Source organism: Bos taurus, chromosome 5, assembly GCF_002263795.3.
Source record: "Bos taurus isolate L1 Dominette 01449 registration number 42190680 breed Hereford chromosome 5, ARS-UCD2.0, whole genome shotgun sequence".
In the NCBI taxonomy this organism is placed as follows: domain Eukaryota; kingdom Metazoa; phylum Chordata; class Mammalia; order Artiodactyla; family Bovidae; genus Bos; species Bos taurus.
Genome location: NC_037332.1, coordinates 110,396,622 through 110,417,385, shown reverse-complemented (window position 1 = coordinate 110,417,385; position 20,764 = coordinate 110,396,622). Strand labels below are relative to the sequence as shown.

General features: G+C 53.8%; 1 protein-coding gene across 3 annotated transcripts; it reads left to right on the top strand.

Annotated features, from left to right (window-relative positions):
- The first annotated feature begins 2,774 nt into the window (after positions 1–2,774).
- On the top strand, positions 2,775–14,932 carry DNAL4 (dynein axonemal light chain 4). Of its 3 annotated transcripts, none has more exons than XM_059886758.1 (5): positions 2,775–2,864; positions 10,315–10,522; positions 12,079–12,162; positions 13,466–13,564; positions 14,789–14,932. In XM_059886758.1, exons 2-5 carry the CDS (start codon positions 10,454–10,456, stop codon positions 14,915–14,917), a joined length of 381 nt encoding a protein of 126 aa, XP_059742741.1. In that variant the 5' UTR covers positions 2,775–2,864; positions 10,315–10,453; the 3' UTR covers positions 14,918–14,932.
- Positions 14,933–20,764: the final 5,832 nt, after the last annotated feature.

Sequence of the window (20,764 nt, the reverse complement as noted above, 5' to 3'; positions counted from 1 at the left end):
CAGTCAAGGGGCAGCTGGATATTTAGGCCTATAACTCCAAGGAGAAGCCTAATCTGGAGAAACACAGGAGCCATCAAAATCTACAGGGACATTGACAATAGAATCATTGTCAGTTCGGTGGCTCTGAAGCCTACTTTGAAGATGAGTTTAGTCAACAGTTTTATCCCAGCAGAGTGGATGGGTCCTGTAAGAAACAAACTACAAGGGTCTACTGTATTCTGCTCTTCAGGAGGTCACTGGTAACCATGGAAGAAAGAATTTTGGTGGCATTGTGGGAGTGTAAGCCAGATTGCAGTGGGCTGCAGAATGAATGGGAGGTGAGAAAGAGAAGACAGAAAACGTGGACCCCTTTGGGGAGAAGTTTGGATGAGAGGCGGAAGCAAGAGCTTCATCCCCCTCAAAGGCCACCTTCCATCTCCTGGAGGAACTTGGCAAAGAGGATTGGGAAAATCTGGAGGCTGAATCAGATGTTCCATGGACCCCAGATCACACCAGGGAGGCAAGCTGGGAGTCGCCAAAGGCCTAGGGAACCTTAAACTTACAAGTCTCAAAACTAAACCTGCTGTACCTGCCTTTATCTACCTATTCCAAATCCAGTCTGCCATCTTCTCCATCCAAGTAATCATCCATAACTCAAATCTGCCCATGTTTCCGCCCCACCTACAACCCCCCAGCAGCTACTTTCCCCACTCTCACCTCACCTCCCTGAACTGGCATTCAAAACCCTACTTTCTAGAGTTCCCTGGCAGTGCAGTGGTTAGGACTCAGTACTTTTGCTGCTGTGGTCTGAGTTCAATCCCTGGTCGAGGAACAAAGATCTCACAAGCCGTGCAGAACAGCCAAAAACAAACAAACAAAAAACTCTACTTCCCTCTGCATCTTCACCTCCACAGTCTTCACTACCCCCTCATCCTCTACCCAGGCCTCCTGGAGCCACAGAAGTTCCCAGTGAACTCTGCTCTCCCACCTTCATTAGCCTACTAGTCATCTTAGACTCAGTCTACTCAAACACCACCTCCTTTGAGTTAGCTACTCCCTCCTTGGAGAGAACCAGGACCTTGCCCACACCTCGATCAGAACTCAGGTAGAATGAATTACTCTGTGTCTATTTGTTGACATGGCTTTCCCCACACTGGACCATGCTTGCTATGGGACCAAGGTCCCCATTATTCCTTATTCCTTATCCCCTCATTCCTCTCTGAATCATCAGCACCTGGCAAGGGCTGAGTTCCCAGCAAGTGCCAAAGAATGTGAAGTGGAGATCCACCCAGAGTACCCATCATGAGAGGGTAAATGTTTAAAATATGAAGTACTTCACTGACCCTTTGATCCACCAGTCAAAACCTTGAATCTGCAGGGTTATCTCCCTTCCCCCCTTTCCTTTCTCCCTAATTGTACTAATACATTCAGATTAATTTCTCCTAAGGGAAAGAAAAGGCAGGCTCTGGAAAACTATATCTTTAAGTCATATGCTACAGTGTCTCCTACGGACCAGGTTGAGGCAGCTCTATGAGGGTGTGCCGCAGTGCAAGAGCCCTGGGTTCCTTCTCTAGGAACCTAACCTTGATTTTTTTTTCCTTTTACAAACTATGTAACCTCTCTGAACCTTAGTTCAGATGGATGTGGTTACGAATACTATTACCTAAAAGAACTGTGGAGAGAATCAGGTGCAATACTCATGCAAAAGCCCTACATGATGTTACTTTATATTAGGCTTTTGTTCAGTTCAGTTCAGTCGCTCAGTCGTGTCCAACTCTTTGAAACCCCATGGACTGCAACACACCAGGCTTCCTTGTCCATCACCAACTCCTGGAGCTTACTCAAACTCATGTCCACCAAGTCAGTGATGCCATCCAACCATCTCATCCTCTGTCACACCCTTCTCCTCCTGCCTTCAATCTTTCCCAGCATCAGGGTCTTTTCAAATGAGTCCTTTGTATCAGCTGGCCAAAGTATTGGAGTTTCAGCTTCAGCATCAGTCCTTCCAATGAATATCCAGGACTGATTTCCTTTAGGATGAACTGGGTGGATCTCCTTGCAGTTCAAGGGACTCTCAAGAGTCTTCTCCAACACCACAGTTCAAAAGCATGAATTCTTCCACGCTCAGCTTTCTTTATAGTCCAACTCTCACATTCACACATGACTACTGGAAAAAACATAGTGTTGACTAGATGGACCTTTGCTGGCAAAGTAATGTCTCTGCTTTTTGATATGCTGTCTAGGTTGGTCATAGCTTTTCTTATAAGGAGCAAGTGTCTTTTAATTTCATGGTTGCAGTCACCATCTACAGTGATTTTGGAGCCCAAGAAAATAAAGTCTGTCACTGTTTCTATTGTTTCCACATCTATTTGCCATGAAGTGATGGGACCAGATGCCATGATCTTAGTTTTCTGAATGTTGAGTTTTAAGCCAACTTTTTCACTCTCCTCTTTCACTTTCATCAAGAGGCTCTTTAGTTCTTCGCTTTCTGCCGTAAGTGTGGCCTATTAGTGTCAGGACACCAACAAGTTGCATTTGCTGTTTCAAATGACTAAAAGACACTCTCCAGATAATACCGCTCTTCCAAATTTCTCTAAAATGAGAACTTCTGTTTATGCCCAACTCCTCAGGCCCATTTAAGACAACTATAAGTGAAGCCCCGCCTCCTCAATATGTAAGCCACGCCTCTTTTCGTACATTTTACGTTGTAGGGCCCTTCAGTGTTGATTGACATCTTGGTTCACCAATAATAAGTAAAAGTCCCGTAACGTCCGGTGAGGGGGCAGGACTTCCTCGCTGTTGCTAAGACACTCTTGTTTCGCTCCTTGACAACCCTGGCGGGGGTGCGCTCGCTGAGGCCTTAGCTCCGGCCCCCTCGGGAGCAGGTGAGGCCACGGGGTGCGGCGGGCAACCGGGCGGGGAGGGCCGGCCCGAAGCGGGACCGGGAGGCATTGCGGGGCGGGCGGGGCCTCGCCCACCGCAGAGGCCCCACCTCAACCTCCTGCCTGTTGGTCCCCAGTTCCAGATCCTCCCAACCCCCATCCTCCCCACGCCCCCACCCCCCCGCGCCGCCACCACACTTCGGGGACCTGCGAGCTCTGTCGAGACAGTTTCGCTGTCGCTACTCTGCAGGCCCTTCTGAGATCCCCTCCAGCTTCACGTTCCTCCGTCCTCTCTAACCCGACTCCCCCTGCACCTTGATACCCCATCATTCGCAGAGTAACCCCCTCCTCCCATGGGTGGGCGGGTGGTCGCCATCGCCTCCTCCCAGACCGCTTGAGTTGGACACTTGACGACTGTCTGAGAGTCGAGGCTGGTCATTTCCCTCTTTGGGCCTCAGTTTCCCTATTTGTAAATGAGAAGTTAGGTTGAATGATCCCTAAAGTCTCTTTGACTCTGACGTTCCAGGATGTGATTCTTTGACCCAACTGTAGACTTCCCCGAGGACGTGATCTTCATGGGAAGTTTGGAGTATAGTGAACAGGACTTTGTTGTTGTTCAGTCGCTCAGTCGTGTCCTCCGACTCTTTGCGACCCCATGGACTGCAGCACACCAGGCTTCCCTTCCTTCACCGTCTCCTGGAGAAAAGGACTTGGCAAACCTAATTTGGATTCCCAGCTACAGGACCCTAGCAAGTTCTCTAATCTCCCTGGAGTCCAGCCTGAGTATATACAGAATTAGGATACTATAGCATATCTCCTCGGGGGATTCTGAGAATAATATGAACTTCCTTCCTTTGTCTCATATTTCCACGCATTTCCCTCCCTCTGAGAATCACCCTGTTTCCCCGTTTCACCCTCCAATTCACATCTCCAGCTCAGATACTTCTCCTGGGCTTCCATCGTTAGTGAGACTTTGGGGGTGGGGGTTGAAATAGAGATTGCTTTATTGATGTAGTGATTGGACTTGATGGCTCCCCTCCTCCCCCTGGTAATATCCATGATTCTGTGATCCCCTTCTCCTGAGGAGATACCTCCATTTGCATATCTCACCAACAAATTAAACTCAGTAATTCAAACATCAAAGTGTCCCGCATTCTCTGTCTGTCCATCTGTTCTACCTGAATTCTCCGGTCTCTTTCAGTGAGATCACCGTCCTCCTGGGGCGTCATCTGCCCCTCTGCCGTGCTTATCCCACTTAGGCAGTGTCACATCTTTGTTTCTGCCTTTGCAAGGATCTCATAGTCTCTCCATGTCTGAAGCCATCATCCTGGTTCAAGTTTTTAATGCCTGTCACCCAGGCCATCTCTATAGCTTCCTAACTGGTGTTCCTACCCCCAGTCTCTCCTCCTGTTAACCCAGTCCACCAGAGTAATTGTCAAAACACAGCCATGTCACCAGCCGCCAGGAGACCTCCAAAGGACTTCTCCTTCTCCACTAAAAATATGCATATTTCTTAAGCCTGGGTCTCAGGGCTCTTCTCCACATCCACAACCCTATCCCAGCCTCTTTCCCAGCATGCCTCCTCTCTTCTCATTTGCCAGGTTCTGTCCTCTGGCCAAATTGGACTGTTGGACTTTCCCATAAAACCCTTTGAGCTTTCTGCTTCGACATCACTGTGTTTGCTCATCACTCTGCCTGGAATGTCTTCCTCGCCTTGCGCACCAGTCAGGATTCCCACTCACCGTTTAAGGTCTGACTCAAATGTTGCCCCTGCCACCACACACTCACTGTCCTCTCCCCTGTCCTCCAGAATTCTCCTCTTCCTTCTAGTTCCGTGTCTGTCTGGTGGCACTTCCTGTTCTCTGCCATGAACCATAATTAGTTCCTTGGGTATGTGTGTTGTTCCCTCATATTAGATTGTATGCTCCTTGAAAGCGGAGACTCTCTCTTGCTTATAGCAGAGCAGTTGAGAAAGCTTAGTCCTAGTCATATATGCCGAGTGCATCCTGGCTCATCCATTTATCAGCTGGGTGGGAAGTCGCTTTGCTTTGCTCAGCCTGAATGATCGTCAGGGAAGTAAGGATAATAGTGCTTGTCTGATGGAGTTCTTAGGGGGAGTAAATGAGATCCTCTACATAAAACACCCATCCTGTTGCCTTGCTCAAGGTCGGTGCTCAATAGATATTATTGAAGGGATTTGATAGGGCCCCCCTTCCCAGGGGGCAAATGAAATACAGTTTAATTAGAGTTTAGATATTTGTTGGGCTTCTGCCACGTGCCAGACCCTGGACGCTGCTCTGGGGGCATCTACAGAAGAGCAGAGCAAGTCCTTCATCCTCGGGAGATTGTCTGGACTCACGACACACTGCTGAGTCGTGACTGGCTATGAGACGTCACCAGTGATTAGTGATTATGAATGATTTTTTTAAAAAGTAACTCAGTGCTAACTTCAGTTTATTTTTGTGATAACATCATTCTTAGTCACTTACGTTCAAATCTGTTCCCTTGAGTGGGAGAAGGGGGAGTAGGTGTGAAAGGGGGGGTGGGGAGGAGGCGGGTAAGAGACTTAGTAACCCACTGTCTGTAGTAAGCAGCTGTCCCCTTGTGATGGCTGTGATAGGTAATGCTTTGTATCTTGACTAAAGTGTGCGGATGGCATCCAAACTTGGCCATGTCCATGAGGGAGAACCATATGAGTCAGTATGGTTTATTACATCATCTTATACATAAAGAAAATGTCTTGATCTCTATCTCTCCATCTTTCTTTCCCTCCCTCCCCCTGGTTTAAGGCACATCAGAAGTTTTCACCAGACATCAGTGAAATGAAAAAATATAAGGGGGATGTGAAACAAACCAAAACCCTTTGTGTACATGAAAGGTAATTGTCTTCTCGAGGACTGTTCTTTATCCTGCAATCATCACTTTCTTACTCTTGAAACTTTCTTTTACAGTAGATGATGCATTTCAAACTGATGGTGAAACCTAGATGGTCCGTGTTGTTTCCGGACCTCCCTGATATCTTAGGTGAAAGCCTTCAAGTCCTCTCCTTTCTCCTCACCTTACGAGCCTCACCTTTTGTTTGCCAGAAGGCAGAGGGCGGACTTGTCAGGGGAGGGCGGGAGGATGTCCGAGGTGCCGAGGGTGTGTGTGGCCTCACTACAGCTGGAACCAGCAGGCCTGTGTGGGCAGGAGTCTGGACTGCTGGCTGCCAAGGATGGACACTGTTTGTGTTACTGTCTTGCCTCCTACTTGCTCGGGACAGGAGAGAAAGCACAGAAGGTAGAGAAGAGTAGATAAGGATTCAGATCCTGGCTGTGTCCCTCCAGGCCAGCCCCCAGACCTCTCTGAGGTGCCTTGTCTGAGAACTGTGAGTGGGTGCTGCCCCCACAGGTTGTTCTGGGATGAAATGAGACAGCAGGTGTGAAAGCAATGTATCACTCACTGCACCAGAGCTCCTCCAGCCCAACTGTGTTTGCAGAATTCACTTGTGACTCCTTCCTGCCTCAGTACTAACGGCACAGAGCGGGAGCTCGATGAGTGTTGGTTTGTTTGCCTGAGCATTTCGCTGTTGAGTTGGCTGGGATTCAAAGGACACTTCCTCCCGCGCCAGTAACAAAAGCTGACATTGACTGTGAAGTAGAGTCTGTTTTTAGACCCAGTTTCCAGATGAGAAAAATGAGGCCTGGAGAGGTTAAACACTTATCTGAGACAGTCCGAGGTGTGAAGCCAGACCTTCTTGTGGAGTCTGTACTCACAACCATAAAGCTATGCTCCACACATGTCCTCCCATCTCTCCGATGCTGGAAAGAGGTCAAGGCGGCAAGCTGTGGTCTGCGAACCAAGCTTATTCCAGGTGCTGAGTGGCTGGACGGGGTGGTGAGGGGCCTTTGTTTCCCAGAATTCATTCCTTTTTCCTTCCTCCTTCCTACATCCCCTAACCCACTTAAGGATTCTTCCCAAACATTTCAGAAGCAAAAGAATAAACAGTGACTGAGGTCAGTGTCCAGAAAAGAACAAAGGACACAGGCTTTGACAAGATGATGAGATGAGGAGCCCAGCTCATTGCCGAGGAGAAGCCTCATGTCAGACATGGGCGAGGCTGTGTAAGGCTCCATAAGGGCCCTTGGGTGAGAAGGAGAATAAAGGGCAGAGCGGGAGCAAGGCTGACGCTGGCTCTGTGCGCCCAGACGGACCCCGGGGAGAGTCGAGCTCTGCTACCCAGCAGATTCGCGTGCCCTGGCCGGGAGCACACTTAAATTATTAAAGGGCTCTCTTTTAGACCTGACGCAACTGCTTTCTGGCCTGGACCTGTCAGGCACACACTCGTTTGCATGGAAGATTGATAAGGGTATTAAAACTTGAGTTGTGCTATTTTGGGTAACAGTCAGCAGGGCTTTAAAATCGGAGCTGAATGACTGTAGCTGTGCTATAATGGTACAGTGTCATAAAAATTCTACCTTCGTACATTTGGAGACACCTTGTCTGTCACTGTTCCTTTTCATTCTGAGTCTCATCCCTTTTGGATCCCCAGAAGTGTGTGTAGAGGTTAGGAAAAGCCACTTGCAGTCATGATCTTTAATAAATGTGGCCGAAAGATGTGGACGAAGTCTCAGCTGATAACGTGGCGGTGGTTAGAGCAGCGCAGTGCTGGGTGCAGAGGGCCCTCCGGTTTCCAAACGCTCGTGTGCATGTGTACTTGGTGCTCACGACAGCTCCCTGAGAAGGACAAGGTGGGATCGTCCCATTTCGCAGAGGAGGACACCAAGGCTCAGGAGGTTAAATTACTTGCCTCAGGCTGCAAAGCAGGGAAGAGGGCAGAACTGCTTTCGGTTTTAGAGCTGGTACTCTAGCCTCAATGCCCCACCTCATAGTCTTGTATCTTCTCTATCAGGTGATATCCCACCCACCCCACCCCCCCAAAAAAACAACTGTCCCAGTGGCTTTCCCACTTTGTTCCTGAAGAATGGGCTTTGATAACACCTCTGAAGTGTGGTTTCATCCAGGATTCCACATGCTGAAGCAGAGTCCGAGCAGTGGTCACGGACCCTGAGGTCCCCGAGGGCAGACGTGTGCACGGTTGCCTCTGAGCTCCCCTCCACGCTGGCTCTTGTTAGCCCAGAGGCCGAATTGAATCGGATTGAAATATTCGGGTGGAAGGGGCCTAAAGCAGCTGCTTCAGCATCATAAGTTGTTCCCACTTGAAAGTCTCAGGAGACAGCAAAGCTTACAAAGGATGTAATCCTTTTACATCAGTGTAGCCCCCACCTTCTGTCACCCCTTGATGATGTGGGGGAGGAGGCAACGAAGTGGCCTTTACCAAATACCGCAAGGAGGACGGGGGATGGGGCCTTAATCGGAACGAGAAAGGACAAGTTGATTCACTGCCTTTTGTGAAATAAAGAAACTTGAGCAGAAAGGACAATGAGATCGTACTTGGTCATTTGCCAGCTTATATGTAGAGACAAACAGACACAGCTAATATCTGGGTGGTACAAATGCCCAGGATGGTGAGATAAGAAGCCGTCTGTCTGCTGGGAAACCAGAGCATACCCGGGCAATGGGGGGGAGGACCCCCCCCCCTGCCGGGCAGAGGGTGATGCCAGGCTTCCAGCTTCGCTCGAGGGAGCCAACCACATGGAGTAGCACTGAGGATTTCTGCAGCACCAGAGAGAGGGATAAACTTGAAAGCACTGCCCAGAAAAAATGTGCCCAGAAAGCTCAAGGCTTGACCAAACAAGGATCAAGTTAGCGCTGGACAGGGAGACACCGAAAGGGACGCTTTAACATTCCTCTCACTGCTGGGATTGTGGGAGCCATGCTAGTGGTCATGCCTCGGGGCGAGGTGTGTGGGCGCCCACCTCGTGTGCTTGCTGTGTGCAGGCCCTGTAATGTGAGGACGGTGTTAGGATCACCTGTGTCGGAGACCATCCCAGGTCAGCTGCAGCTCTGCCGCTCAGTAGCTGAGTGACCTCCAGAGTGGTGATGCCTCCCTTACGTGCAGGACCTAACTCACGGGGTGATTGGTGGCTCAGGACCAAGTAAGTGCACGTGGAGTACTTGCAACAGTGTCTGGCCCGCAGGAAACCCAACCGATGTCACCCGTCATTACCTACCCGTTACTACGCTGGGCATCTTCAGGGTTCAGGGGCTGTGCAATGAAAATTAAATTTATTTGGAAATGTGAGCGATGCTGGAATATGATAACATTATTTGGCTGTATTTGCATACCAACTCAGTCCTATCCAACTCTTTTCAACCCCATGGACTATAGCCCGCCAGGCTCCTCTTGTCTGTGGGACTCTCCAGGTAAGAACACTGGAGTGGGTTGCCATTTCCTCCTCCAGGGGATCATCTCAAGTCAGGGATCAAACCTGCGGCTTCTGCATTGCCGGGAGATTCTCTACTACTGAGCCATCAGGGACACCCATTTGTCCAGTAAGGATAGTTAAAAGGGGCTTAATGATGTGGTGGTTCGTTTTCATTTATATTAGTTGTACTTCTGAGATTAAAAGTTCTTTGAGTTATAGGATAAACTGACTTGTAGGATAGAGAGAAACACTGAGTTTCAAGCACTGCTTCCAGTCATTTAGGATCCAGGCCCATCTTTTAAGGAAAAGCCCCATCTGTTTTTCCGTAAGATTTGGAAAGAAAAAAGAAATCTACGCATGTGTATTAGGCTTTATAACTTTTCCATCATATCCTTATGTGAATCTCCGAGGAGCCAGAGGGAGGGAAAAACAGTTTGCTGGGTGTTTGCTGAGTGCCTACTACGTGCCTGGCCTACGCCATCTCATTTGATTCTCGTAACAGCCCCACGAGGTAGATATAACCACCTTCATGTTACTGATGAGAAATCTGAGGCCCCAAACCACATAACTAGTGAGCGGAAGGACCAGTAACTAAGGCCTGAGCCTCCCAACTCCTGGGCCAGCCGGATAGGACAGGGTGGCCGGAGGGAGTGGACGAGAAGAGGCGGGCTGCCTGGCACGCCAAGGAGGGCGCAGAGCGTCACTGGTCACATTTCTCCTCTAGAGCCAGGACCTGCAGAAGGAGGCACTTGCTTGCCCATAAGCCCAGAACTGTTGAACAACGACCTGACATTTCACTTCCTGACCACATCTGCCGGGAAGCAAGGACGATTTACATAGTAGCCTAGCAGAGAAGCCAAGTTCGTTAATTGCAGGCTGAAGGCTCCACCCTCAGCCTGGCGGGCAGTCAGTATTTGTCTTGATAATGACAGTGTGGGCTTGCAGCATCGTACCAGCGTGTTCTTAACTGGGTCCCAGCATCTCATGTTGACTCATCCTCCCGTCTCCAGACTTGCTGGCCATTTGGAAAGGGATGTGGAGGAGTTGAGACGGGGAGGTGTCAGATTGTTACTGAGACATTTCTAATTTGTGATGTATAGTGTTTAAGCCAACTCTTTTCTCCTGGTTTTTCCTGTTTTCTACAGCACCCCTTGGGGAAAGACATTTTCTGCTTCCACCAAGCTGGCAGGGCCTGCTTCCTGAATCTCCTGGGTGTGTCTTAATTACCAGTCCCAGCACCTCCTGAAAGCATCCCTCTCTCCTCCTGGTCACAGTGGAAATATCATGGGAGAAACAGAAGGGAAGAAAGATGAGGCTGATTATAAACGACTGCAGACCTTCCCTCTGGTCAGGGTAAGGCCCGGGGGAGGGAGGCAGTGGCCAGCAGGGCCCAAGCGCCTTAGAGAGAGAGGTGAGGGGGAGCTTATCCCCGCAGGATAGCATTGGGAGGAGATTATGACGGGCTCTGCTGGCCAGTCTAGAGACTGAGGGGGCGCCCACAGTGATTCATTCATTCATTCATCCATTCATTCATTCAACAATTACTTAGGCCACTTACTACATACCGGGCGCTGTTCTGGGCACTGTGGATACGGGAGTGAACAAGACAGAAGCCTGGCCCATGTGGAAAAAAGGTTTAAAGAACATAATTTCAGGTCACAAGTGCCCTGAAGAAAAATAAAGCAGAAGTAAGGAGCTGGAGAGTAAATATTGGCTTCTGGAACGAGTTCTCTGATCAGAGACCTAAATAAAGTTAGGGAGCACGCCTTATGAGAGTCTGGAGAACATTCTCTAGGCAGGGGAAGCAGCAGGCATGGAAAGCCTGAGCAAGCTCAGCATCTGGGAGGCGCAGGAAGGCGGCAAGTGTGGCTGGAATGAGTGCCAAGTGAGGGGGCACAGGACGTGAGTGTCAGTGTGACAGCCAGGCCAGCCTCCCAGGCCTGGGGGCCACAGTGAGAAATGGGGATCCCATCCTGACTTCAAAGGGAAACAGTCAAGAGCCTTCAGCAGAGGAGTAGGAGTCTGGTGATCTGTTTAATGTTTCTGAAAGAGCCCTCCAGCTGTTGGATGGAGAGTGGATTTTAGGGAACCCGAGTGGAAGCGGGGAGACCAACCAGGATGCTACTGCAGAGACCCAGGGAGAGAGAGGGTGGCCAGGTCCAGGTCACGGAGCAGAGATGGCAAGACACGGTAGGGCTCTAGACAGAAGCTGAAGGGAGAGCAATGGAATTCAGCAGCGCACTGGATGCTGGGTATGAGGGAAAGCAGGCCACGGGGGACTGCCAGGGCTGGTTTTGTCCTGAGTGTGGGAGAGAGAACAGTGTCGGTTACCAAGAGGGGGAAGACAGAGGACTAGGTTTGTGGGGGAACATCAAGCGTTATCTTTCAGACCTCTGAGGCTGGCAAGTAGGCAGCTGGACATAGGAATCCAGAGCCCCAAAAAGAAGTCAAAGTAAGGATGAACATGTGGGAGCCCTGCCTGCATAGAAGATGTCTGCATCCACAGAGCAGGGCGGGATCCCTGCAGAGCAGGAGCTGGAGAAGAGGCGAGGGTGGAGACGGAGCCCAGGGGAAGAGGGCACCCAGAGAGGGCCGGGCAGAAAAGCAGGGGGCCCTCAGAGCGGCCGCACCATCTCTTCAGGACCTGAGCGAGTCAGCTGTGCTCTGAGGCTGCTGGTAAAGCGTCTCCATGGCCAGCGTGCTCCTGCCTGGCCAGCCGCCTTCCCCAGTGTGTCGCTGGTTGCACAGGGACCCTGGATGTAAGAGCCCACTAGGCCTCGCTCGGTTCCGTCAGCAGATGGGTCTTCTCTCTGGGCTCTGCCCGTGCCTTAAGCTTGGGACGAGAGGCCAGCCCAGAAGACGGGTCACAGGCTAAGGCTGTCTCTGTTTGTCCCCCGCCCTGTCTCCAGCACTCGGACATGCCAGAGGAGATGCGAGTGGAGACCATGGAGCTGTGTGTCACGGCCTGTGAGAAATTCTCCAACAACAACGAGGTATTGCCATCAGTGCAGCCCCTCGTGTCTTGGGTGACCCCTGCGGCCCCAGTCCCCGCAGCCAGCTACACAGAGTGCCACTGGGGCCAGGCTAACCCTTCCTGGGAAGCTTTCAGAGCGTGGGGAAGGCCAGTGAGAGCAGAGGCTGGCGCTGTCTCGGGCACTGACCCAGTGCTAGAGGGAGAAGAGCCAGGGCACTTTCTCTGACACCCCTGTCCACATGCACCGTCTCAGGTGGGCTGCAAAATAGGATGCTTACCCCTTGGCTCCATCCCAGTGGAGAACAGAGGCCCGCCCAGGCATTCATTCATGTATCCATTCATCCATTCAGCAAAGATGTTAAACACCATCCCTGTGCCAGGTACTGCCTTAGGTGCTGGCGACACCAGGTAGGCATGGACACAGGCAAAGTCATTCATCAGTCTGCTGGTGAACAAGAAGGAAGCCAGCGTGGTGGCAGCCTGTGGGGGAGGCAGACCCTGGCCACTGCACCCGGCTTCAGGCCAGGCAGGCCCAAGCTCAGATCTCAGTCTCCAGCCCCTTCCTATGTCTTTAGCCTTGGACAGGCCAGTTCTCATCGCGGGGCCCCAGTTTCCCGGTCTGTGCCAGGGGGCGAGGATGCTGCCTCCTCGCTGGGTGGTCCTAAGGACAGACGTCCTGAAATGGTATGGGTGAGGCGCCTGGCATGGCGGCGGGACAGCAAGTGCCGGAGCCTGGGGCTTCACCCCGCGAAGGCCGGGCCTCTGCCCCTCCCGAGACCTCTTGAAAGAGCGAGCTCGGGAAGGACGGCGGGTGCCGCTGCCGCAGCTGACAGAGGCAAGGCCGGCTTCTCTCCCAGAGCCCACCAGATGCGCCAGGGAAGGCCGCTGTGCTCCCTGAAGGTAGCCCTGAGCCCTCGCTGTGACGATGGCGATGGCTCCATCCACGGCGATTGCTCCATCCGCGACGATCGCTCCATCCTCAGCATGTGCTCAGGGGTGCTGGCTCATTGAGGGCTGAGAGCAGCCTCCAAGCTCCAGCCGGCGCCCCGTCTCAGGCCCGATGCCCCACCCTGCCGCCTCACCGGTGTCTTCCGACGGCTGAGGTAGAAAGTCCGATTCGCCGTAGCTGTGTAGCCGCCCCTGGTAGGAGGGGCCGGAAACCCTGTCTGAAGGTTCCGAGAGCCCAACAGCAGTCACGAGTCTACAAGGCCTCTCTCTTGCCGAGACTTCTGCTTTCCCCGCGAGGGCACTGACTCACGCCCACTCTCACCCCCAAGCTGCCCCCCACCCGCCCGCCCCCGACGAGCCTGCTCTCGTTGCAGAGCGCTGCCAAGATGATCAAAGAGACCATGGACAAGAAGTTCGGCTCCTCCTGGCATGTGGTGATCGGCGAAGGCTTCGGCTTTGAGATCACACACGAGGTGAAGAACCTCCTCTACCTGTACTTCGGGGGGACCCTGGCTGTGTGTGTCTGGAAGTGCTCCTGACACACCGTCCCCCCGCCCTTCCCCGCCCCGCCCCACCCCCGCAGGCCTTTCCCCCAAAAGCTGTCCCCCTGGGAGCGGGGAGCAGCCACGGGCAGGTCCTGACTTCCCAGAGGAAAGCTGGGGTCTTTTCTCCGTTGTCCTGTGTACCGTGTCCTGAGCCGCGCCCCGCGTGTGCATCCGCAGCCATCTCACGCTGAGTCCCCGGGTGTGAGGGGGCAGCAGGGGAGGGCTGGGGGGGGGGGTGTGTGTGACAGGGTCAAAGGAGGGGCGGGGGGTGGCATTTTTTTCTCACAGGGACCTGCTAAGCCCCCACGCCTTCCCACACCCAGCACTGTGGGCAGGCGTCCGCCCGTTCTCGTCTTGACGGGGCCTGTGTGCAGATGGCCTCGAGGGAGCCTCTCCTCTTAGGGGGTCACTAAGGGCCCTCTCCTCGTCTTCTGGAGAAGCGGTGACCCCACCCCCAGAAGCCCCTTTTCCCGCCTGGCCCCGGGCTGAACATGCCACCGCGTCTTGTCCGGCCGACAGCTCCACAACCCCCTGGCTTTGGCATGAGGACCAAGCAGCCTGCCCCCCGCCCCGTCCCCGGCCCTCCCCCCACCTTGCCTCCACGTGTGCAGTTGGTAACCAGGGGCTGAGGGTGCGGGAACCGCGCCTGCGCGGTTTCTGGAAGTGTCACTGACCTCCGGTGAGACGCCTGGGCCAGGAGCGCCCTCGCCGCGAGGCCTGTTTCAGCAGGGAAACCTGGCCTGCCACTTACTTCTCATCAGGGACCGCATGCCGATTTGTACTTCTTATCTCTGCTGGGTTTTCTATATTCTTTTTGAGTGTGGGAAGAAGGGTTTTAGTAGAAGGGTGAATCCTATTTTACACAGCGGTCTTATTTATATATAAATGTCTTGGTTTTTACAATTAAAGTAACCAAAAACTGACCTTGATCTTATAGTCTCTTGTGGGGGGAACTGGAGCCAGGCTCAGTATTGTCAGGCTGCGCGGGAGTCCCAGGAACCTGGTAAGGCTGCTGGTGTCTCAGCGCCCAGGCCCTGCGCCTCCCTGTTCCGTCACGGTGCAGGCCCTGGGGACACTGACTTGAGCACCCTGGTTGCCAGATTGAGCCACCGTAAAGACGCTTTCAGTCTCACATCATGTTGTTCTGTTCAGAGATGTTTCTTCAAGCATTCCCCCCATGAATGGGGACACCGAGACGGAGAAGCCACAGACCCTGCCCTCAGTGAGTTCGCGGTCTATGGAGGAGGAGCACAGGAACCCAGTTGTTCCAACTGGACATGAAAAGTGATGAAATAAAAGAAGGGTCTTCCCTGCCGGTCCAGCGGTTAAGAATCCATGTGCCAGTGCAGGGGACAAGGGTTCAATCCCTGGCCTAGGAAGATCCCACATCCCCTTGAGCAACTGAGCCTGGGCACTGCAGCTACTGAGCCTGGTCCGCAAGGAGAGAAGCCACCTCCACAAGTGGAGAGCAGCCCCCAATCATTGCAACTAGAGAATGCCCGAGCACAGCAAGGAAGAGCTGAAGCAACTAAAAATAAATTAATTCTTTAAAAAAGAGAGCAGAGGGCATGGTGGGGGTGGATGGAAGGCCTCCACATCCAGCCTAGGGAGTGTCAGGGAGCCCCTGGCAGGGTGGGCCCTGAAAGCCAGCTCTCAAAGGAGAGAGGGATTTCCCCTAGGGAGGAGGTGCTCCTGGCCAAGTGATGCTGGGAGGAGATGCGTGGCGTGAGGGGCCGCCCTGCAGACCCGAGAAGCCCCCTTCCCCCCAATCTGAGTCTTACCCCTAGAAATGCCGGGTCTGGGCAGACCTGGGCCAGCCTGTCCTGCTCCCCAGCCTACCTTCCCTTCCTGAGGTGGCTCACCAGGACATCCAGGCCTGGCAGCCCTGGGCCCTGGCCCGGTCACAGCCTCCTAAGGCTTCGAGTCCATTTGTCATGGGATCTGTCGACAACTCTGCTGTACGGCATCCCATCCCTCCTCAGTTCTACTCAGAGACCCAGGCAGCTGAGCAGGGAGGGGAGCGCGGCAGACTGCTGGTGAATTTCACAAGTGTTCGCTGAGTTGCTGCTGGTGTGGGGTCCTGAGAAAAAGGAGGAGGTCAGGGTCACTGCCCCAAGGCTGGTTACCTAGACCTAACTGTGGTCATCTAGACCTAACTGGTCATCTGACCCTCTGGGACTTGTGGGATGGGGGTTCGGTGGGGAGGGCAACTCCTTGACCTTGGACCTGCGCTGACCTGAGCCCTGGGCCACAGCAGGTGCTGCAGGGGGCGGTTGGCGAAGCGTGCAGATGGGAATACAAGGAGGTGGGCGCTGAGGCCTGGAATAGCTACAGTTTATTAACTGCTGCCTTGGCAGCTGTTCTCGCCTCTAATCTGCCACACGTAGGTGCCACAAAGTAAGCCAGGCTCAGCGTGAATCCCAAGTGGTAGGGTGGCAGCCAGGGAGTGTGGGCTCTGAGGTCCACAGACCTGACTCAGGCCCAGCCCTGCTCTTCCTAACTTCGCTAGCCTCAGTGGCTTTGCCTATAAAAATGGGGATAAAACGCACCAGCTCCTGAGGTTGCTAAGAGCCTCAGGTCTGCCCCTGGAGCAGACGGCACCCCCGCCATACACACTGTGCTTGGGGGTGCTGCCGTCTCCCCACCTTGGAGATGGGAACCTGCCTGACACTCAGCTGCTGCAAGACAGGGCGGAAAGTCAGCACGACGCTGCTGACCTCAGTGGCTCTCCTTCTCTCTCCCCGCTGGAACCCATGCCAGCCGTGGTCACCCTAACCATCCTCCCAGGCCCCTCCCTGCTCACAGCCAGAGATTCAACAAGCAGTTGCTGACCGGGACTGAAAAGGAGAGGGTCGTGACCATTGAGCGGTAGGCATGCTGGAACACCCCAGCCTTCGCGGCAGGCAGCTGGCAGTCCACTGAGGAAGGCAGACCCAGAAATGGAAAAGCAGGACGCACTTATAAGTCATCTGCCAGAGGGAGAGGGAGGGTGGGGTTCAGAGGAATGTGGGGTTCAGGGAAAGAGGCACTGTCACTGCCCCCAGGGCGCTGGGGAAGGTGTCACAGAGGAGGTGGCATTGAACTAGGCTGAGGCTTTCCCAGGGGAGGGATGAGATGGGGAGGGGAGAGATACTTGGAGAGGGCAGCCTCAGGTGAGGGGGGCCAGCATGTGCAGAACAGCAGTGCCCGAGGAAGCCGCCGAGATGGATGTTGAGAGTGGTGGAGGATGTGCGAGTGGAGTTCCCAAGAGGGCAGAAGGAGGAAGAGGTTGAGGACAAGGAGACTCCAGCTGCTCAGTGTCCCCCACTTGGCAGGCACTTGGGCTCGCTTCCTTATGACGTGATGTTTTGTATCCTCAACAGAACTCCAAGGTGGTCATCACTGTCCCCATTTACAGATGAGGCTGGGTGGATGAGAGATCTTGCCTGGGTCCAGCTAGGAAGCGGCTCCAGCTGGGACCCAGACCCCCCGCCTGCCAGCCTCACCAGTCCTGCTCATCGGGGCACCAGCTGAGTTCACAGGCCCGTTGCCCAGACACCTCAGTCCCTTCTGCCGGCTCAGCATAGGGGAAGTCGGCAGCCTTTTTTGCACACATGTTGGGGGGCCAAGTCATAGGCCCCCCACCCTCGGGGCCCCGGCCCTCTGCCTGGGAGAGCAGAGAACTGAACACTGGTCCCCTCCACCAGGACCTGCACAGACCCTAGAAGCACAGGCCTCCCTAGGATTGGGGGTGGGAGCGGGGCAAGGGCACCAAGGCTGTCAGTGTGAGAAGATGAAGGGCAGGGGCTGGGTAGCAGGGCCCCATGGCAACCAAGACGGTGGGCACGCTGCCAAGGGGGCGAGAGGGCTGCCCTTGAAGCTGGCGGTGGGCCCGTGGAGAAATCTTCTGGTGAAGATTTAATGCTCTCTCGGAAGTGATGCGGAGAAGCTCCAGGGTCCCGCTTAACCTACTTCTGCTTCTCCCGAGAACAGAGCCTTTGGGGCAGGCAGGTGGTGTCCCCTGGGGTGGTGGGGGTCCCTGGCCAGTGTCTCACCCGCCCCCAGCTGGACTGACGGAGATGTGAAGCAGGACTTGTTGGTTCCTTAAGAAGAAGGAGCAGGGAACACCGATACTGTCCTTCAGATCCTCCCCCGAGTCTGGGAGGGGAATTGTTCCATTTTAGCCACAAGCCACCGCCCTGTTCTATTTTCCTTTTGTTCTCCTCATCCCATATTTAAAGTAACCGCCTCCCACCGCCAGCTGCTGTCTTCAGTCCTTAGGAAGGCGGGGCGGGGGCGGGGTAGAAAGGGAGCAAGCTTAGGCGGTGGAGGATCTGAATTAGTACTCGTAATGTTTCCGAACTATTGGGGGTCCCAAGTGTGCCAGGCGCTGCCCTAAGCATTTTCCAAACTGTTTCGCTTAGTTGGTACATCTACCCTGTGAAGAGATACTGTCATGTGCGTGCCAAGGTGCTCCTCCCGTGTCGAGCTCTTTGCAGCCCTATGGACTGTAACCCGCCAGGCTCCTCTGTCCATGGAATTATCTGGGCAAGAATACCGGAGTGGGTTGCCAATTCCTCCTCCAGGGGATCTTCCTGACCCAGGGATCAAACCCGTGTCCCTCATCTCTCCTGCATGGGCAAGCAGGTTCTTTACCACTAGCACCGCCTGGGAAGCGTTTTCCAAACGGTCTCATGTAGTTCGTACATCCATCCTGTGAGAAGACACCATCAGCCCCCGCTTTTACAGATGAAGCATCGAGGCCCAGAGAGGTTAAGCTCCAGGTCACACAGCCAGGATTCACCGCAGGCCCACAGGGCACTAGAGCCCAGCTCTCCAGAGGTCTGCCTGCCATGGGACAGCCACTCAGCTTCTCGGATCTGTTTTCTCACCTGCAAAATAGGGCTCCCGGCTCCTGCCCTGCCTCGTCTCCTTGGTCACTTCTCCTAGGGCACCAAGGAGATAGTGGTCATGAAGGTGGAAATGCCTGAAGGTGGGAAGTGCTGGTCAGGAATTGGGGTCAGGGCCAGTGTGGGAGCCCCCGCGACCCCTGGGAGATGTGGGAATCTGGAAGCTTGGGCTCAGCAGGCCAGGTAGGTAGTTGCCTCCAAGGCCCTGTTGGCATCTGGGCTCTGCAGGGTCACGGCATGAGACACAGGGTGACCACACACACGTCCAGTGACTGAGGATCCCAAACAGCCGGGACCAGACGCTGTCTTTCCATCCTGAGGTGGGAAGGACTGTCCTGACAGCAGATACTTGTGAGGACTCTGCTGTTGCCGAGCACTCTCCAAGCTGTGTCTGTCCTTCGAGCCTCAGAATGGCCCAGTGAAGTGAGCCAGGCAGATTCTATAAGGGTCTCTGCCCCAACAGTGAGGAAATGGCCTCATAGAGAACTTGGGATGTGTTGGGATGGGGGCCGGCCTGGGGCAGAGGTTTCTCCTCTACACACCAGTAGCCTCAGAGACGTGGGGAGGGTGCTGCCAACCCCTCTAGGACCGCCCCCCACTGCAGTCCCTGGACACTCCAGGTCACTTTGTGTCCCCACCGTGCCTCATCATCATATCTACACCAGCTACGTTTTATTGACTTTGTGGAGATATGTCTTCTCTCTCTAGCATAGGACCTGCTATGTATCAGAGGTGCATTGTGACTAGTGAGCAGGTGAGTAAGGCTGGTTAGAGGGGTGAATAGATGGATGGATGGATGAGGGATGGTTGGATGGATGGATGAGGGATGGTTGGATGGATGGATGGATTATGGATGGATGGATGAAAGATGGATGGATGGATTGATGGATAGATGAGGGATGGTTGAATGGATGGATTATGGATGGATGGATGAAAGATGGATGGATGGATTGATGGATAGATGAGGGATGGTTGGATGGATGGATGGATTATGGATGAAAGATGGATGAACAATGGATGGATGGATGGATGGATAAATGGGTGATAAATTAGAAAATTCTCCAGGAAGCTCAGAGCAACAGGGCACACGAGCCAAACACACCAGTGATGGCTGCACCAGGGGCATCCCTTTATTTCTGATGCCCTCAGCCAAATCTCCAGGCCCCTCAAAGGAGACCTCAAGTTTATTTGGGACTCAGAAAGTCACCCCTCTTTAGCTGATTAATAAGAAAATACAAAGACTCAGAAGCAGCGCGAGTTGATTCCTAAGGCTGGAAGAGCTTGCTAAGGAACACCAAGAACACTGGGGATGCCATCAGACCTGAGTTCCAACACCAGCCCCACCGCTTGCTGGCCGTGTGGCCTTGAGTGAGTCCCTGCTCCTGAGCCTCGTTCTCTTCAGGCGCGAAAAGGAGTGAAGTCCTTGCCCTTCTAGCCCAGAGGTCACAGGGAGGATTAAGCGAATGAGCAGCCCCAGGAAAGGGGTCAGGGCGGAGCTCCTGCTATTAAAGCCTCTGCCAGAGCATCGTCACTGGCTAGCGAGCCATCAGCCAGGACCCTGTGCCCCAGGCTGGCCTTTTGCCTGCTGGCCTGATGCTCTTTCCAGCCATCACTCAGCAAGTATTTAATAAGCTCTGGAGATGCCAGGCCCTGTGCAGAGGAAATAGGCCCCCACCCTGGTCCCTGCCTGTGGGAGCACAGTCTAGGGGAGGTGAGCTCTAAAGGGGCTCCTGGAGAACACTGTGCGGGCCAAGCACAGGGAAGCCGGCGGGCTGTTCAGGAGTGTTCTAGGCAGAGCCCCCGCCAAAGCCCCCAGTTGCCCTGGGCAGGCACAGAACCTCCCCCTTAAACACTGTGTGATCTAGAGCTCTTTTGAGAGCCACAGGGCCTTGCATTATGAAACCTCTTACAGGGCTGAGCACAAGGCTGTGTACACAACCCGTGCTCAATAAATGTTTATCAAGTGAGTGTCCTCATCCTCGTCTACAAAACCTTTCAGCACATTCTTTGTGCTGCTTGCGCTGGGGCCCAGGGACACAGGACAGCGGGGCAAGTCTGCCCGCCCCTCCCCGGGGGAGCTTGCATTAGGCAGACACGGGGGCCAGTGGGACAGCTCCATGTCCATTGTGTGACCGTGGCGGGTGGGTGTGCCCAGGAGGGGTGCTGAGACCAGAGGAGGGACACGACGGAAGTGGACGTGGAGTTCAACACAAGGGGAAGGAATTGAGGCTGAAGTCAG